This window comes from Crocodylus siamensis, chromosome 6, assembly GCF_052110815.1.
Source record: "Crocodylus siamensis isolate JL-2025a chromosome 6, ASM5211081v1, whole genome shotgun sequence".
NCBI classification, from domain to species: Eukaryota; Metazoa; Chordata; order Crocodylia; family Crocodylidae; genus Crocodylus; species Crocodylus siamensis.
In genome coordinates this window covers 31,714,445-31,734,550 of record NC_143400.1, presented here as the reverse complement: position 1 = coordinate 31,734,550, position 20,106 = coordinate 31,714,445, and the positions used below count along the sequence as shown (strand labels likewise).

Here is a 20,106-nt window from a genome sequence, read left to right as displayed (position 1 = left end):
ACTAAAACTTTGAGGAGATAGAAAGGGATCGGTGTTGTTAAAAATTCATTTTGATTTGGAGCCACTTCTGCAATTTTTTTTTAAATGGTACAAAAGGATCTATTAGAATGAAAATTATTTTAAACAAGCAAACAAAACCTCGACTCTTTTATTCCAAAAATGCCAAAATGAATTAGTTCTCATTACTTTAATTTATTTAAGAGTTCCTCCTCCCCAGAAACTAGCAAGTTGATTAAATCAATTTGAATTCACAAAATGTTTAGATGGCCCTTTTTTTTTTTTTTTTGCTAAAAGGCAAAATAAACAGTGAAACCATCACTGATCTTCTGACTCACTGAAATAACAGATGTTATGAGAATACAGCTACACTGACAAGTGTAGTTTACTGTGGAGTACCCCATTCTCTCTGAGTTTTCATCCAGATGACCAAAGTGGTCCAGCTGAATGGGTGAAAGCTTAGTCCACTGAAGTTTGAAGGAATGCCTTCATTCTCTGTCAGCAGTGTGGAGTCAATGACACACATTCTGTGGTGGATGGAATAAACCCAGTGAAGACACGGAGACATGGAGACAAAGAGAATAAGAGTTTAATTATAGACTAGAAAGAGGGAATGTACATATTTTCACTTAATTTTGAATGCATATTGCAAATGATGCTCTGGTGAGATAATGAGAATAGAAATAAACTTCCCTTTCCTTTCTAGTTTAGGGGGTTTTTTTGGGTTTTGGGGGTTGGGTTTTTTTGCTTGCTCATTGCAGACAGACTGCTCTGGGTGTTTCTGGTTTTGTTGAAGATTAAGTTGATGCAATAACATTTTGCTTTTCCGGTAACATTTCAAGTACTTACTTGCTGAAAACCTATTGGGATGAAGAACTGGGCAAGGGCCTTGTTGATCTTTGATCAGGGTAAGACCATTTACATGATGGATTTCTGGCATCATACATTTTTCTCATATTCATTATGCTTGTATGACACTGGCTGAAACTGAGGCACATATCTAGGAGTATCAGAAATCCTGGAAGACTTTGTGCTTGACTTTTTATGAGAGAATGAGGCTAGGGACTTTTGCTTTGTCTGCATGTCATTCTTGGCATTCTCCTGGGAATCTGTGAATAAAAAGAAAATGTTATACCTGTCATATCTGTGGTTAAGATGTGTTATGGTTGGAGTGTTTTTGGGTGGAAGACCCTTTGTAGCAAATACGGAAAACTGTGGAGGACACAGAAGGGGCTGCTGTTCCCTGGGTGTATCTACACATGAAATTAATATAAAGTAATAAACTCCCAAGTTTCATAGTTTTCATAGACATTAGGGCTGGAAGGGACCTCGGAAGATCCGGTCCAGCCCCCTGCCCCAGGGGCAGGAAGTCAGTTAGGGTCAAAGGATCCCAGCAAGATGTCCAGTGTTTATCTATGTTTATTACTCCAGAATTTATTGCGCCCAAGCGCATGTTCATAGCACGTGCCTGGGAGCAATAAGCTCCAGAGCAATAAACTATGGAGTTTATCGGCATTTGAACATGTGCCTAGGAGCACAGCACATTGAGCCAGGTCAGAGCAGCCCCAACTGGCAGGGGGCCCAGGGGGTCAGCCTTCCAGCCTGGAGCTGCTCCTGGCAGCTCAATATGCTGAGGAGGGGCTGACTGCACATGCATTGAAGCCTTCAGGCAGCCCATGCAGAAGCATCCTCATGCCCCAGCCAGTCAGGGCAGCATCTACACATGTGCTGATACAACTTTTTTTACTCCACAGCAGGATAGCACTTGTATTTACAAGTACTATTCTGCTGCTGAGTAAATTAGTTTCCTTCAATCTAATAGGGCACACATATAGACACGGACATGTTTACTGTGCAGCTAATTAATCTACTGCACAGTAAATGTCTCTTGTAGATGCACCCCCTGAGGACTCTGCATCACTAGCGGGCATGGTGTTGCAGGAAACAGGGTGGGGAGCACTTTGCCTTGGCAATCAGAATGCTGAAGTTCAGACTCCAGGGTGCTGTGATGCAGCGGGCAGCTGGCAGACACTTTTCCCTGCCGAAATTCAAGGCCCCAGAACATTATGAGGTGGCGCTGTGGTATGGGGTAGAAGACGGTGCACTGAAGAGGGTGCGTTCACATTCACTGCAGAAAACCAGTGCTCCAGAATACCACTATGGGGTTCTGCATTGCCAGGACCATGCTGAAGGGTGTCTGTGTAGGGCAGGGATGTCAAATGTATTGTCCATGGGCCAGATTGATCCTAGAGAGCTGGGTCATCTAGCCTGCAAACTTTGCTCTGACCCTGGCTGCAATGGGGGATCTTTTGGTGACAGCAACCAAGTGGCCTGCTGAGGATAATTGAAGCCACAGCAGCACTTACCATTTTCATTGATGCTTCTGCTGCCAAATACCTTCTTAAGAAGTATGTTCCAGGAACCCTGCATCATGCTATGGCCCTACATTATTCATTTCATTCCATCTCTCTAAATCTGTCCATCCTTGTAGTGTCAATAGGATTTAGTAACCTACTCTCCTCTGTCCTGAAATGATTGACAATGAACATAAAGCTGCTACAGAGCTCCACCCAGATTTGGCTGCATCTCACCTGTGGATTAGCCACCTCAAAGTGTCACTAGAGCTTTGCTAGATGCCTTACCCCAGAAAGGGTGGCATTTCAGACAGAAACAGCCACTTCCTTCTGGTGATTCTTATCTGGAGAACTTCAGCAATTTTCTTTTTTGCCTGAGCTATCTCAAGATGGCAAGATATAAGGAAGGAGCCAGTTACCTCCATGTTTCATGTAGATACAGGCAATCAGGAAGATGAGACCATTAGTAGTGAAGAAGGACCCACCCACAGCAAGTAGCCTGGTCAAGGTACATTTGAGTTCTGCAAACGTTTTAAAAAAAAGAGAAATATGATCCCCTGCCCTGTCTTTCTCTGCATGTGTGTGTGTGACTGCTTCCTTCAGTTGGAGTTATTACGATTTGTTTTATGCATGTTTGTGTGAGTTGGGGCAGGGGCATGGGGATTGGGATGCGTAGGGAAGGGCAAGGTATAAATGAGTGGTTCTCAACATTTTTAGACTCAAGGCACCCCTTGGAAAGTGCAAGTTCTTAGCTTTCACTTGTTTGTTGTATTACAGAAAGATAATAGAATAATTCTTCTGTTGTAAAGAACTCAGGAAGACCACAACAGGTCAGAATGTTTTGGACATTATGGATTCCTATTTGAAATCTCTGGGTTTATCTTGTGAATCATATGTAGGTGTTTGCACACCTAACACTGCTAATATTATTCAGCATCCCTCAGAACCTTCAAAAGGAACTTGTGATACCCTGGTTGAGAATCACTGAAACAGAAAGTTGTAAAAATCATACCAATATCAAATTATAGCAGTAAAAGTTGTAAGAGTGCACCTGCTTCATCTGTATGTTTCTATAACTATACAAATTCAGCAAAACTATTGCAATTTTCATTTATTTCATTCAAAGTTCAAATGACATGAACTGAACTTGTGTTGCCTTTGCAAAGGTACACTGGATATGACTTCACCAGCTGCAGTTTTCCCTCCCCTTTCTATGAAGTGTGTTTGTCCATACCTAGAGTGAGTGACTGCTTCCCCTTGCTGAAAGAGATGAGAATTGTTCTGGGTATGTGCATGGGTACAGAGGATAAAAGGAAGGATATAGGAAAGACAGCTTACTGGTCTCATTTGCAGATGATGCAAAACTGTGAGGGACTGCAGACACTTTGGGGGGATTAGGAAAGGGTTTCACTAAGCCAGAAAATTGAGACATAAACCAAAATGCTAAATTCAGCAAAAACAAATGTGGTGTATTTTACTTAGGGAAGGGGTGTATCTGATAGCCATGTTGGTCTAAGACAAAAAAGAAAACACAAAACTAGAGTTTTGCACACTTAGGGCAGAAAATCCAAATGCACAAATAGTTTCTGACTAAGCCGTCACATAAACCAGCAGCATGATGATATTGCAAAACAAGCAAGTATATTTTTAGGTTATGTTAACAGAAGTATTACATACACGGTTTGGGAGGTGTTAAGGTTGGTCTATCAGTGCTCATTAGGCATCAGCTGGAGTATTATGTGTTCTTGATGTAACACTTCTAAGAAAGAAGCAGATAAACTAGAAAAGATCCGAAGGCAAAAGACAAAGATGAACTGGGTGTGTTTAGTATGAAGAAAAGAGCATGACAAGGGAGTACAATAGCCACTATCAAATATGTGACAGAGAGTCATAAAGACATCCTACCACAGAGAACAGGACATGATGCAATGGATTTAAACTGCAGCAAAGCACATTTAGATTCAAATTCAGGGAAACCTTCCCAAGTGTAAGACTCGTAAGACAATGGAAGACGCTGCCCAAGGAAGCTGTGAGGCATTGCAACTTGTCATTTTATCATATGATTTCCCTCTTTAGAGGTTTTCAAGAAGGGAAAAATAGCTAGCCATTAAGGGTGTGCGAAGCAGGCCCTATTCAATTCAGATTTGGATTCGGCTTGACTCAGGGACAGTGATTCAATTACTTGAGGCTGAATCCAAATCTGAAGATTCAATGCTGATTCAAAGAATCACCAATTTGGACATAGACACAGCTTTAAATGTTTTTTCTACATACCTGGAGGTACATACCGCTCATGAATGCTGAGGTGCTGTGGAAGATGGAATGTCTCACAGGAGTGAGGCCCCCCCCCTCCCCTCCCCTCCCCCAGCCCCCGCATGGTTGGTGGTGAACCTGGAAGCGGATCAGAAGTACTTCTGGCCCAATTCTGGGTCTGCCGGGGAGCACATGAGGGGCCCTCCTGCACCCCCCCCAGCTCAGTGATTGGCCGTGGAGGGACCCCGGGTGCCCCCCCCAGAAGGCACCAGTCGCTGAGCCAGGGGGGCGCGGAGGGCTCCCCTGTGCACATTCCGGTGGACCCAGAAGTGGGCTGGAAGCACTTCTGGTCCACTTCTGGGTCTGCTGCTGAGTGTGCTGGGGAGCTCCCCATACTTCTGTGGGACACTCCCTGCGCCCCAGCATTGCAGCAGTCACGAGCCACCTGCCACCTAGAGGTATGTAGAAAAAATATTTAAAGCTGTGTCTATATCTGAATTGCCATCCGAATCGCCAGATCTTTCCAAATCTCTCCGAATCGATTTGAAGAGTTCTGATTTGTTTCGGAGAGATTAAAGGGTCCTCTGATTCGATTCAGATTCAGAGATTTGACCACCAAATCAGGCTGAATTTCTGCCAAATCGAATCAGGGACTGAAGCTTTACACAGCCCTAGTAGTCATCTGACATAGGTTAAGAATAGTACATCCTACATCTTTTCTTGTCATTGTACCACCTGATCCTATCAGTGTGTGTGTGTGTGTGCACAAGCATGTGTATGTGTGTGCACATGCATGTATGTGTACCTACAGCCTCCTGTGGGGTGGGGGGGAAATATAATCTACTGTGTGGATGTATCCATATTATCCCCTCCTGCTAGAAGCATTAGATATACCTCAGACTTGTTGCCTCTAATAAGGGTTATTTTTCATTCAGGACTGAGAAGAGAGCCCAAAATGACCAAGTCAATTATTACAGTGATTACAGTTATGTTCCATCAGCAAGACATAGACTCATGGAATCATAGAAAATTAGGGCTGGAAGGGACCTCAGGAGGTCACATCTAGTCCAACCTCCTGCTTAAAGCAGGCCATAATGGAGTTATACATTCCCTATCCCAATAGAGTGTTATGGGAGCTGCAGACATGAGAAGGGAAACCAACGCCAGCAGCGTAACTAGGACAAGGCAAGTGGGACACCAGTCCTAGGTGCTGATATAGAGGGGGGACCAGCAGCAACCATCACCCTATAAGCTTTTTTTTTTTTTCCTGGGGCATCTGGGGGATGCAGTGCTTCAGGAGTCTCCTTTTCCTGCTCCAATTGGCTCTGCATGGCTGAGAAATGCACAGTCCCCCATGGTCTCTCAGAGCAGGGCAGGGCTGGGGGGGTAGGACCCTTCCCTGCTCTCCAGGCTAGTATTAAGTGGCAAGGGCAGCCCAAAGATTGTTGCTATCAGATCATGGAAAGGACAGGCTAGGAGCCAGAGGGTACAAACACAAAGCTTTGAGGGGACATGGGTATGGCAGGGAAGGGGGTACAAGGAACAACTGCCTCCCCCCTCTCTCTCCCCACATCTAGTCCTAGTACCTCTGGACATATCTGCCCAGGGTGTTGAAATGGTTAGTTAAGCCTTTGAGAAGTACCACCTGTCATAATACCTTACTTGTATACAGCCTATCAAGCATTCTGTTACAGAAATATGTTGTCCATTTTTCTTTACTCTCCTCCTGCACAAATCACAAACAGCTAACTGACTACAGGGACACTCCTAGGACTTTCCCCTTCTGTCCTTCTGTCTATCCTTTTACTAAAAAGCTGTTGCTTTCCATATGGCCACAAGTTTTCAACAATTCAGCTGCCAGATTCAGCACTTGGGATGACGATGTATCTAAAGCAATCTGTGAATAACATTCATGTTTATACAACTTTTATGTTTGTTAAATATATGAACACGTTAAATGAATATATAAGAATAACATTATAACATAACATTTATAACATAAGAATATTCTACCGTGTGTGTGTGTGTGTGTGTGTGTGTGTGTGTGTATTTTTTGTATGAGGATAGCAGGCAGGCAGGCAGGCAGGCAGGCAAATGGGCAAGCAGGCAAGCTGGGTTGGTTGTCTGACACACAGGAACGTACTGCAGCCTCACCTGCTATTGTAATATTCACAGCTTGGCTTCTTTGAGATGGGACCCACCTTCCGCTCACCTTCTTCTCATACTCACAGGTGAATTCTCCAGTGATGCTGGGATTTGCACTTGGGATGCTGAGCACAGAGTTCTTAGAGCCACTCCCAGGCTCTACAGGGCTGAACACAAAATCTTTGTTCCCAGGACCAATCTTGGCACCATCCTTGTAAAAGTAAAACCTTTTCTCTTCAATGTCTTCAGGAGATCTACAAGTAATAGCCAAGTGTTTTCCTTTGCTCACCACACCAGAGGAGGGATCCACTATCAGTTCAGGCTGTAGAGGTAGATCTACAGGGTGGGCAGAAAAGTAGAGAGGTTAACAGGAGACTACAGAAGTGGGCAGATGGTAATAGGATGGGCTTCAATGTAGACAAATGCAGGGTGCTGCACCTGGGGAGAAGGAATCCACAGCATACATACTAGCCGGGGGGCTCCCCCCTTGTGAGCACAGAGGCAGAAAGGGATCTTGGAGCCATTATTGATTCCAAGATGAACATGAGCCGCCAATGCCAGACTGCAGCCAGCAAAGCCAACCGCACCTTGTTGTGCATCCAAAGATGCATCTCAAGCCGGTCCAGAGAGGCGATACTCCCCCTCTACGTGACACTGGTCTGGCCTCAGTTGGAGTACTGCATCCAGTTCTGGGCACCGCACTTTAAGAAGGATGTGGCCTGCCTTGAAAGGGTTCAGAGGAGGGCCACCCACTTGGTTGGAGGGCAACAGGGCAGGCCTTATGAGAAGAGGCTGAGGGACCTGAACCTGTTCAGGCTGAGCAAGCGGAGGCTGAGCGGGGATTTGGTGGCTGCCTACAAACTTGTTAGGGGAGATCAGCAGCAAATAGGAAGGGTCCTATTCCCCCCAGCAGCACCTGGGGTGACGAGGAACAATGGCCAGAAGCTGCTGGAGAATAGGTTCAGGTTAGAGATTAGGAGGCACTATGTCACTGTTAGGGTAGGTAGGATCTGGAACCAACTTCCTAGGGAAGTGGTCCTCACTCCTACCTTGGGTAAATTCAAAAAGAAGTTGGATGAACACTTGTCTGGGGTTGTGTTATCCCAGTGTGTGCTCCAACCAGTGGCAGGGGGTTAGACTAGATGATCTACTCAGGTCCCTTCTGACCCCTAATTACTATGAAACGATGGAACAGGGAAGGGTATAGAAGATACATGGAGAGGATGCTTAAAACACAGCATGGTACTTTGAACCAATGCCTCTAACCACTCTTTGGACCCTGAGTTCTTTTGTGCAGTAATTATTGAGAGTCAGTGATTTAATTCTTCTTCTTAAGACCACAAGAGGTTGGCACTATCTTTTCCTGAGTCTTTGGTCAGTTATTTTTCTAGACATTTAGAGGTCATGTAGTTGGCATTTGGAGAGAGATGCTGGATGGTCATGTTCTTGGCCTTTGGACAACCATATGAAATCATCATATTATTGTCAACTGAGCAGTCACTGAAAAGACTGATGAGACTTTGAAAATAGAGTGGCTGTGCTACTGTGTTGCCAATACAGTAGCCATTTTGAACTACTATGCTATTAACTCAGAGTAGTTATTTTTCTGGGTACAGCGTTTTAGTTGTCTGGTGGTTATGTTAAAAGGTAGTGCTGTTCCCTACTGCCTGGCCATGTTTAGTGCCCATTTTGTTGAGTGTGAGAAGCCACAGCATATCGGTATGCTATGTTTGCCAACCATGTTGTAACTAGTTGGCAGTCGTGTTGGATAACCATGTGGTCTGCTGGACAACAATGTTGCTGAGAGTTGAATGGCTGGAGAGTATCCCATGGCATATACAACGTTGTGTAGATAATGTGTTTCTGATAATCAGCAAGGAAAGATGGGCCCTCATCTAGAATGGCATCAATTATACAATCAAGTTTACAAAAGATTGTATATAAGCAAGTGTTGGAAGGATCATAAAAGTGGCTAAAGGGAGGGGAGTCCCTATGAAGTTCTGGGTGACAGACAGACAGATGGGCAGATGGACAGATGGCAGGGGACAGGTTATGAGGAAAAAGAAATAACATTCAGCTTACCTGTAACTTGGATGGTCACAGGATTGCTACGTGGGGATTTTGTACGGGATCTAGAATATGTGCAGGTATAAGATCCTGTGCCCTGTGGCCCCTTGAGTATCAGATTGCAGGTGAAGCTTCTTGCAGAAGAAACAGCTATTGTTGTGGCCCAGGAGACATTGTTGTAATATTCCATTCCAGTAATCAAACCCACTGATGGAGGAGCAGTGCAGTTAAGGCCGACAGTCTCACCAGTGAAATACATCTGATACTTAGGGTGCAGGGAGAGGTATGGGGGTTCAGTGAAATCTGGGAAAGAAAAATTTCCATTATCACCAAGTCATAAGGAAGGAAGAATCAGAACTCAATGAAGAAACCCATGCCTACTCTTACTGAACTCCCGGATATGGGCTACAGGCAGGAAAGGCTGAAGGAATCATCACCATACACCCAGATTTAAGGCCCTGGACTTGAGGGTCATGAGGGTGACACTTAATGCAACTCTTTGTTTTTTAAAAGGAACTTTTGAGACACTCCAGTTGGGATGAAGCGTTTGGAAATGTAACCTCTTCTTTGGTAGAGTGGAGCTACATTAGTATAACTAAGTCAATGATGGTATCTGAAACAGCCCTTCATCCTCAGAACTGTAAATCTCCTGACTGTGAATCACTCCAGTCATCACAGTTCTTGGGGAAAGCATGAGTAGGGCAGGAGGGGAAGTCCATCCCCACACGCTTGCTCTTAGAGAAAGCACTGAGGATGACACACTTGCTTACACTCTTGGAAGGGCAGGAGGACTCCTACCCTCTTCCACTGCCTCTGCACAAGGTGCATTTTAAGGGTGGAATGAGGTTACAGATTGAGAGTGGATTCAGTTCATTGTTAACTGAGGTTCTTTTATTGTTGATCTGGTTCCCAGCCATCTTATCTGCCTAACTTCCCCAGGGTGTCCATGAAGTAGGCTCAGAGGACGCCACCTCAAGGAGAATAGAAAGAAAAATGGGGAAGTTAAAGCATGCACTGGAGACATCATAGAGACCATTCAGAGCCCCAAGTTTCTAAATCCTCAATAGGACACAAGGGGTATTAAGGTGTCAGAAGCTACCTAACTTTGGGGAGATCATCAGTTCTCCTTCAGGAGATTTCAGGGCAGCCTCACAGTGATATATATAGCTTGGCTTCTGTGAGATGCCCTCACCTTCATTTTCTAGGAAAGGTTAAGAGAGAAAAGAGAAGCAGAAATCCTTAACAGATGAGGGGTGGAAGGAGAAGAGGGGTGATTATGTAATAGAAATTCATGTTTCCACAGTGGCTATGCAAGTTCCCAGAATGGTTTAAAACTCACTGCTGCTATGGGCTGAGCTGAGAAGCTCCGGATTTATGAATCTAGAGCTGTAAAAACACCCTCCTGCCCTACTCAGCTCCCCAGAAAGGGACCCCAACCTGCTCTTCCTTAGACCCTGTCTTTCTCAGCCATGGTGCCTCTGTTGGGATGAGGGTGGAGACCTTCCAGCTCATTTCACCAACAGACTGCCAATGTCTACTTGATTGGAGTGATTTCTGCCACAACTGACAACTAAGAAGTGACTGCAACAACTTAGGTGGGTCTTGTCCAGAGAGTTCCTATAAATATCCCTGCCCTGGCCTTCTAATTACTGGAGTGTGAGAAAAGAAGAATCCAATTCATAGGTACACTTGGTTCCCAAAGCGATATCTCAGTGAGGGCAACAGTCATCATTACCTTCAGCTGACACCAGCCAGGGCACCATCCAGACAGAGACTGGAAGAGAGAAAAGAAGGTATGAGTACCTCAGAGTAGGATGAATGCAATGGAGGGAAGGGAATGGCATGGAAGAGTCAGGGACACTTTTGGAAAGGTGGAGAGCATGGTTCTATACCCTGGAAATTGGATGAGGTTGATTAAAAAAACAAAAGAATGAACAAAAGAAAAATAAAAGAAACTCACTTACCTAGCAGAGAGAGGACAGTGCATTCCATGATGGCCTGAATCATGAATGGCTAGGAACTGGGCTCTTAATTCTCTCAAAAGAAACAAGGTCCTTGCACTCTGCTGAATATGCTGGGCAATGTGTTTTCTCTCCCCCTGTCATTTGACAAGATCACATGTGCTGAAATGGACTGTATCCTGGCATGGAGGAAATGCAGTATTTCCTAAGAATCACTGACCACAGTGTTTTCTCTGTTACTGTGTGCTTGCTGGAAGAGTTTTATAAAATACTACAGTTCAGGAACTAGAAATTGGTTCGCTTTAGCCCTTAAACGCCATGTACCATACTTATGTTCTTCTACAGCGGTGATTCTCAACCTTTTTAGATTTAATGCTCCCCCTCATTAGACTCAAGGCACCCCTCAGAAAATACTTAGCTTACACATGGTTGTTGGACTATCAAAAAAAAAGAGTAATTCTTTCATTGCAAAGAGCTTATGGACCACAACAGGTCCAAATGGTTTTCACTCTAGATTCCTATTGGAAATCTCTGGGTTTATCTTGTGAATCATACTTAGCGGTTTGCGTGCCTAACAGCTCTAATATTTGCAGTAACCCATAGCACACTTCAAATGACTATATAGCACCCCAAGGTACTGCAGCACACTGGTTGAGAATCACTGTTCTACAGCAACCATCAGCATGCTTTCTGGGTTCCCACCCAGCAATGACACACATCTCTTCTATGCACATTTTGTGAGAATCAGTATCATCCTTCTTAGAAATGGGGAAGAGAAAGTTCTTTCTCAACCTTTCCCAGAAAGTCCAAGAATAGAAACTACATCTAGAATCATAGATTTATGGGTTTAGCAGGGACTGCAAACTCTAATCCAAGCCTCCTGCACAATTCCTATCTAGGACTCACTGAAACTTTCCTGGGACGCTTGTTCCAGCTTTATACTGTTTTTAGAGTTAGGAAGGTTCATTTAGAGTTCATTTAAATTAAATTTTAATTTTAATTTTCTTTGCTTTGTTTCAAATCTACTATCCTGTCTTCTGCCCTCTGAGGCAAAAAAGAGTCAGTTTTTCATCCTCTCTATGACAACCCATATAAATCATATTATTATGAATTTTAATTAGTGATCTTTTATTTTTTTATCCAACTCAGTGGTTCTCAGCCTTTCTAGATTTGAGGCACCCTTTGATAGACTAATGGTACACCTCAGAAAATGTCATCTCTTAGCTTTCACTTGATTTTTGACGAAAGTACTAGATCAAGCCTTCTGTTGCAAAGAACTCAGAAAAGCCACAACGGATCAAAATGTTTTTAACATGATGGTTTCCTATTTAAAATTTCTGGGTTTGTCTTGTGAATCATATTGCCACTCCTAACATGGCTAATGTTGTATGGCACCCTGGCTGAAAATCACTGCTCCAGACTAAGATGTCACAGATTCCTCAGAAGAACACTTGCTTGGGACCCCCAGGCTAATAGTCTCTTGGTGTACCCCTTGAAGCCAGCCCAGGCATAACTTCTAGAGAGTATGACACAATACTTCTTTTGACTCTGAGACCCAGTCTTTTGGTCTCCCCTGGTTCTCCATGGTCCACTTAGAGAACAACCTCTTGGCTTAGCTCTAAGGAGGAACTTTACCTCTTCAGGGGGATGCAGTCTGCCCCAAGATGCTAGCTCTGGATTTAGGACCCAGAGGGACCCACCCTCAGACTGACCAGGACCTTTCCATTTGATAATAGGCAAAGTTATTGATACACAGTTGTAACCTGGGTGATACTCCAAGAGGTACCCCCTATCCAACTGAAGGGATCAGAGCAGGTACACAAGTGCTGTGGGACGTGTAGGAATCGTCCTTCCCCTATAGAGTAGAGCCAGACCACCATTGGGGACTTAACCATATACTTTTAATGAGAAAACTGTAGTGGGAACATAACATGTATAAACCAGGGGGTATAGGGGACACTACAATGTCCCAAAGGGGCAGGATTCAATAAAGGTTAGGCACTTACAATTATACACATATTCCTCCAGTATATAAAACATAAACAGCAGAACAAACAATACGGTTGGTGAAAAATAAAATGCACAAAATGTAAAATAACAAGAAATATAAAGCCTAGGTATCTGGAGTGGGTAAAGAGGGAAAGCACAATGATCCTCTTTCACTGCAACAAGAACTTCTCCCTCTTACTTCACTCAGCCCAGCTCAGACCTCCTATGTAGTAGACAGAAACTCTACCACACAACCACCAGGGCTGTTATTAGCCCCAGCTGCTAGGAGTTTTGACCCTCCAAGAGTCCCTGCCTCATGATGAGTTTTCTGACCTCTTGCTGGAGCTGGGGAACCTCTCCTACTGACTGCAGCCTCTCCTAGGGGGATCCTGGAGCCCAGCCAAGGAGCCTCTCCTGCCACCCACACACTGTGCTGCTGAGGGTCCTATTGCTGCTTTCAGTTCCCACTCCTTCAGTTTCTTCTGGGACAACTGTTCCCACCCCACTGGCCCAGCTCTTGCCAGGTTTTTGAAACGCCTTCCTTGTGGTCCCTCACTGCTCTCTCTTCAGTCAGCTGCACTGCCCCTTTTATCCCCCTCCAGGTATCCCAAGGGGCCAATCAGGGGCACGGAGGGTAAGTCTCTGTGGCCTGATTGGTGAGGAAAGGGAATCCCAAGCCCTCCAATCATCTTTCGCACTTTCAAAACCCCTGGGCCAAATCATTACTAGCTAGCCCATCACACAGTGATAACAGAAAAAAAAAACACAATACAAACATTCAAGCAATTCTATATATCTACCAAAGGACTGTCATCAGAGCCAAAGTACATCTGGCCAGGATGGATGCTACACTCTGAGGGTCTCTCTTAGGTGTCAGATGTCAGCATGTCATCAGCCTGGAGGTGGGATGCCAAAGCCACCCCCCCCCCCCAGTGTGGTGGATGAGATAGGATGGTAGTATACCTTCTGTCCATGGTGGCCTCAGGGATGCTCCTGGGGGACAGGGACCCCTCTTGGAGAGGAGGAGGACCTGGGCAGGATGAGGAGAGCCCCTTTGCTGCTTCAAAGTCCTTCTTTTGTATTCTCCTTCCCTCCTGATGATGCCTGTTGACTCTTCATTTATGGCTATCACTGATTGGTCTCTCTCTGTATTTGTCACATGTCCATGAAGCTTATCACATGCACACGTACTAATTTGGTCTTCTAATTTGGTCTGTTCCCGCAAAACCAGGACTTAGCCCCCAGCCCCTGCTGTGGGGCCTTGTTAGCTGGTGCCACCTTATCTCATGTTATGGAACAGTATGGTACATGGCCCCATTTTCCCAGACTGTGAGTGTCTGTTGGCCTTGTTGTGTTAGACAGCCTGTCTGCTTCAAAGGCTATGTGCAACTCTGTATGTGTAGGCTCTTAAAAATCAATTAACCCCTGCTTCCAAACCTGAACCATTCTAATGTATATATATACATACATACCTATAAGCCAATTCCCAAAAGGCAAACCTTTAAATACCATTCTTAAAACCCTTATATTTAAAAACCTTTAAATACCAAGCTAACACAAGATATATGCAAGAACTTTGCTGACAGATGTGCAGCTCCCTGCTGTAACTCATGGTGCTTTACAAAAAGTTCTATGAGTTACAGTGAGCCCCCCCCACCCCAACACACACACACTCAATAAAGGTTCACTGTTGGTTTGGGAGGGTGAGGGATCAAGCTCCACTTTGGAGCTGATCAGGGAGGAGCTGCGCATCTGCAGCTTCTTTCCCTTAGCCCTGTTCCCCCTCTCCCCCCCGCTCTGATGCTGTCTACAGGATTGGAATCGGGAGAAGGGAGGGGAGGGAGCCTGAGCTGGGGTTTGTCCAAACTGCACTGGAGTGAGAGTGGAAGAGGGAGTGGGAGTGGGTAGGTTTCCTCCCCTCCCCTCCCCTTCCTTCTCCCCCTCCCATCCTGAACTCAGCACCTGGGGGACAGGACTGGGTTGCATCAGCCCAGCCCCAATCAGACAGAAGTTAATGAAGGTGCACCATTTTGGTGTGCCTTCATCTGAACCCTTATGTAATGAGAGTTAATTTGGTGCATGACTGTGCACTTTTAAAGCACTCTGCAGCTATGAACTTCTGTCAGGGCATGGCTGTAGAGTGCTTTCAAGGGGACAAGTGCACAACAAATATCACTTCTGCCAGCGCCTACAGTAAAACAAGCAGCTCTTCATACACAAAATAACATTTATTGGTCAACAACCAGACAGCAGCCAAGCCACAGAAACTATTTCCTTTTGTACAAGCTTATCAGAGAAATGGAGTTAAGGAATATAATTACAACATAAACACATTTAAACTCAAAATATTATGAACACTACCATAGCATGTCAGATAAGCATAGCTAGTTCCTTCCTTCATTCCTACCTTTTATGGTTTGCATTCCTAGCCCATTATCAAATTCTTGTTTCTGGACCCTCTCCAACTTTAATCAAAGAGTACAAAGCTACATGGGAATAGATTTGGTAGAATTATAGTTCATTGATTCACTAGCAATCTTAGAAAACCATAAGGGAAAATATTCATCTTGGTTTCATCTAAAAATAAATTCAAATATAAAGAGATAAATTTAAAACATTTATTTTGGAAAGGAAGGAAACCTGTTTAAAAGCATGTTTTCAGCTGTTTGAAAAATGAAGAGTATTTGGTTTTTGGTCAACAGGAAGTGAAACCTTTTTTAAAAAACAGAAATCACCCACTTTGCACTAATGAGAAACAAAAATGTTTGTTTCACTTTCATCAAAAAGAAAGAACTGTTGCATTCCAGGCAAAAGTAAATGCATTTTTTTTGATACCCATCAACCATTATTTAAAAAAAAATAATTAAAGAAATGTCCTAAGCAGAAAAGTTACTTCAGACTGAAAAGAATGAAACATTTTCTTTACAAAATGTCAAATCATAAATATATTTTTTCAAGTGTCTCCTCCAAATTAACAAGTTAGCAAAATTGACATAAATTTAGGAAATATTTTGGAATTGCTGAATGTATATTCTTTAGTGAAAAAATGTCTTGGTCTGAATATTTTGCTCCACTATATTTCTGGTCTACTGTAGGCCACTGCCATTTTAATTTATCTTGTTTATCCTTTTAGTATGTTCAACAACTTTTCTTTGGCTCAGATACCTTCCAGTTTAATTTTACAAGTGCTGTGTTTTTCAAAATAGAATGTGTGCGCTTCGGGTGGTATATAGTGAACTTTTTTGGAAAGGGATTGAAAGGAAAGAACAGGAAAAGGGAAGTGTAAACAGAAGAGAAGGAAGAAAAATAAATTTGAAGAACAACTATACACACAACATCTCTTAAGCAACAACTAGGGGTGTGCAAAACTGGCCCTATTCAATTCAGATTCAGATTCGGCTCAAATCAGGGACAGTGATTCGATTTGTTGATTTGGATCACTGTCTCTAATTCGATTTGACCAAATTGGAATCTGAAGATTTGATGCTGATTCGCAGAATCAGTGATTTGGACATAGGCACAGCGATTCAGACATAGGCACAGCTTTAAATGTTTTTTCTACATACCTTAAAGTACCAGGCACAGCTCATGAATGCTGCAATGCTGGGGCGGATGGAGCATCCCACAGGAGCACTGGAAGTACTTCCGGTCCACTTCCCAGTTCTCCGGGAACTGCTCTGGGCCCAGCCCCTGCGCTCTCCCAGCTTAGCAATTGGCCCTGCGGGGACCCTCGGTGTTCCCCCAGACCCAAGAGGTACCAGTCTCTGAGCTCACAGGTGGGGGTGGGGGGCCAAGCGTACTCTTTGGCAGACCCAGAAGTGGATCAGAAGTGCTTCTGGTCCACTTCCAGGTCCACTTCCGGGTCTGCTGCCAAATGCGCTGGGGAGGCCCCCATGTTTCTGTGGGATACATCATCTGCCCCAGCATCGCAGTGTTCACAATCTGTCTGCTACCTTGAGGTATGTAGAAAAAACATTTAAAACTGTGTCTATGTCTGAATGGCCAGGTCTTTCCAATTCTCTCCAAATTGATCCAGAGAATTACAATTCCATTTAGAGAGGTTAAAGGGTCCTCTGATTTGATTCAGATTTGGAGATTCGGCCACCAAATTGAGCCGAATCTCCACTAGATAGAATTAGTGATTGAAGCTTCACATAGCCCTAAGCCCTAGTAACAATGTGTTTGGCTATTTTGATACCCATAATATGGAATCAGAGGACTATCCAGACAGGTTGAAGAATCACTCTACTAGTGTATATTATCACCCATTTAAACCAGTGATTGGGGTAGGATAATAGGGAGGAAGTGGCTGAGCTCTCAGGGGCAGAACAATTGACATCAGGGGGCAGCTTTGATGACTACAGTCGGTGAAGTACAGCTGTGGTGACATCCTGTGCGTTCACCGTCTCTCCTTAGCCTCATGGATTCAGTCCAAGACAGTTTCTTCTTGATAACCAGGGATCCGGGTTTTCCATTCACCATGGAACAATGCAGTAAAATGCAGCTTTTCTCATTTTAAGCAGAAAAACCCAGATTTTCTCCTTTAAAGGAGAAAACTGCAGGAAACTGTGGGTTTTCCCTTCTAGCCTGCAAGGGGCTAGAAGGAGTGGGAGGAGGGCAATCAGCAGGGAGCTACATGTGCATGTGCATGCATACACCTGCACATGGCTGTGTGCCTGCACAAGGTTGTGCTGCTGCTGGGAGCCCTGTGAAGCTACGGCAAGGCACCCCCTGCCCGCCCAGCAGTAGTGGGGATGGCAACGTGGAGTTGTGCCCCTCGCTGCTACTGGTCAGGCAAGGGGCACCTCAGCATGGCAGTGCAGGGTTCTCAGCAGAAGCACAAGCCTCCCCCGCAGCCCCACTCCATCTTGCCACAATTGGGTTCCAGCTGCTGAGCTGTGGAGTTCCCAACAGCAAGGCAGGGAGCTCTGACCCCGCAGTGGGCAGCCCACACCTGCCCCCCACAACAGGTTTCACTCCAGCCATGCTGCCTGTGGGTGGGGGGGAGCCAGGCTCTACACACTGCTCCGCCACACCAGCCACTACCTCTTGTGGGTGGCAGTTGGGGATTGGGTGCTGCTGTGGGGGGCAGAGGACTGTGGATCCGGGTCCCTGGCCCCATCACTCTGGAAGCTGAGGGCCTCCTCTGGTGGAGCTGGGAGGAGTGGGGGGCTCTGGGTGGGGAGTGAAGGGCACTGGCAGGACCTAGGGGGATGTGGGTTGGGAGTGTGGGGCACCAGCATGGCTGGGGGAAAGGGGCTGCAGGTCAGGAGTGAGAGGCACTAACAGGGCTGGGGGGCTGTGGCTTGGGAGTGAGGGCCAATGGCATAAGCAGAGCACTGTCATGTCGGGGCTGCTCACTGCCACAAAGCAGTGGGTGGGACAGCCACAGCTGGACCCGCATCCTGTTGAGCAAAGGAGGCAGGGAGAGCTCTGATTTTCCATGTAAAAAACCCCAAAATTCAAACGTCCAAATGTATAGGTATTTAGAATTGATTTTATTATAGTGATTGAAACACTGGGAGGCTTCCAAATTGCATTAAAATTGTAAATATATCACTAAAGTATTGTGTTCAACTGATACCTATATGTATAGTGGTGTTTTATTTTAACTGGAGATTTTGGGGTTTTGAATGAGAGAATGACACCAGCCCGGACATAGTGGGGATTACGGAAACGTGGTGGGACTCAACGCATGATTGGGCAGCGAATGTCAAGGGCTATAGGCTGTACAGGAGGGACAGGATAGGAAAGAGAGGTGGGGGCGTGGCACCCTATATTAAGGAGGAATACACATCCTCGTCAATTAGCAAGGAGTCAGGGGAGGGGCACTCTGAAGTGCTTTGGGTTAGAGTACAAGGCAGTCGAGGGGAAAGAGACTTAACGGTGGGAGTCTACTACAGACCTCCCAACCAGGGAGAAGAGCTTGACCAGGAATTCTTGGGTCAGCTCACAGAGGTAGTGAAGGCTAAGGATGTGGTAGTCATGGGGGACCTGAACTTCCCAGACATCTGCTGGGAAGAGCAGTCAGCCAGGTCTGACAGCTCACGTAGGTTCTTGGCCAGAGTGCGGGACCTCCACCTAACCCAGGAGGTGCACAGCCCCACCAGGGAAGACGCCTTGTTGGACCTAGTGCTGGCCACGGGTGATGACCTGGTGAGGGGGCTGCAGGTACTCAACCACCTGGGCGACAGCAAGCATCGCCTGCTGGAATTCACCATCCAGCGCAAGGTGGCAAAGGCATGCAGTAAGGCAGCGGCCCTAGATTTTAGGAGGGCAAACTTCAACGAGCTAAGAAGGATAGCTGGAGAAGCACTGAGGTCCCGGAGGGGAGGGGAGCCAGGTGTCCAAGAAGAGTGGTCGCTCCTTAAGGAGACGGTCCTCCAAGCCCAAAGGAAGGTAATCCCAATGAGGATCAAAAGGAGCAGGAGAGCACTCAAGCCTCCATGGCTCACCAAAAGCATCTGGGAATGTCTCCTTGCTAAAAAGGAGGCTTACACCCAATGGAAAGAAGGGGTCATCACCAGGGAGGACTATTCTGTAGTTGCTCGGGGATGTAGGGGGGCAGTTAGGAAGGCCACGGCAGAGATGGAACTGGGGCTAGCTTCCCAGATTAAGGACAATAAGAAGTCCTTTTTTAAATACCTAGGGGGTAAAGAGAAGGTCCCGGGTAATGTGCGGCCCTTGCAGGACACATTGGGAATCTTGGTCATCACACCAGACGGCAAGGCTAACATGTTTAATGATTTCTTTGCCTCCATCTTCCTAAGTAGGGACCAGAACAGCCACCTTCCTTCTGGGCACCCCTCGGGCCCCGGGTGAGGCGCACCCGGGCCACGGGTTAGTGAGGATTTGGTTAGGGAGCTTCTGGAGGGGTTGGATGTATTCAAGTCAGCCAGTCCGGATGATCTCCACCCTAGAGTCCTAAAGGAACTGGCCGAGGTCATTGCAAGTCCCCTGGCACGGCTTTACGAGCACTCACGGTGCTCTGGTGAGGTACTGGAGGACTGGAAGAGGGCCAACGTGGTTCCCATCTTCAAAAAAGGCAGGAAGGAGGACCTGCGAAACTATAGGCCGGTTAGTCTCACCTCGATCCTAGGCAAGCTGTTTGAGAAAATTATGCTGGCACACATCCAGGAGGGGCCAGCAGGGGACTGCATGCTTAGGGGCAACCAACATGGGTTCATCAGTGGCAGGTCCTGTCAGACCAACCTGGTGGCCTTTTACGATCAGATCACCAGATCATTAGATGCAGGGGTAGCAGTGGATATAGTCGTCCTGGACTTCCGGAAGGCTTTTGACACTGTCTCTCACCCTGTTCTCATTAAGAAACTGGGGGG

The 20,106-nt window shown here is 45.7% G+C and overlaps 1 protein-coding gene across 3 annotated transcripts; it reads right to left on the bottom strand.

The window, feature by feature from the left end:
• Nucleotides 1-574: 574 nt before the first annotated feature.
• Nucleotides 575-10,914, bottom strand: LOC149862169 (uncharacterized). 3 transcript variants are annotated; one of them, XM_090055251.1, is made up of 6 exons: nt 10,781-10,914; nt 10,552-10,590; nt 8,832-9,119; nt 6,759-7,085; nt 2,771-2,872; nt 575-1,106 (listed from the first exon to the last, which is right to left on the bottom strand). In XM_090055251.1, the coding sequence occupies exons 1-6, from the start codon at nt 10,821-10,823 to the stop codon at nt 937-939; spliced, it is 969 nt and encodes a 322-aa protein (XP_089911377.1). In that variant the 5' UTR covers nt 10,824-10,914; the 3' UTR covers nt 575-936. The 3 variants fall into 3 exon arrangements, with proteins under 3 accessions (XP_089911377.1, XP_089911379.1, XP_089911378.1); XM_090055253.1 differs by lacking the exon at nt 2,771-2,872; XM_090055252.1 differs by lacking the exon at nt 10,552-10,590 and having other exon boundaries at nt 10,781-10,900.
• Nucleotides 10,915-20,106: the final 9,192 nt, after the last annotated feature.

Excerpts from the sequence above, each read along its gene's own strand:
- LOC149862169 (XM_090055251.1), bottom strand. The coding sequence starts at position 10,823 with ATGATTCAGGCCATCATGGAATGCACTGTCCTCTCTCTGCTAG. Across the intron at positions 7,086-8,831 it reads TGTGACCATCCAAGTTACAG|ATCTACCTCTACAGCCTGAA; the intron begins GTAAGCTGAATG and ends CCCACCCTGTAG. Across the intron at positions 1,107-2,770 it reads TATCTACATGAAACATGGAG|ATTCCCAGGAGAATGCCAAG; the intron begins GTAACTGGCTCC and ends TTTTATTCACAG.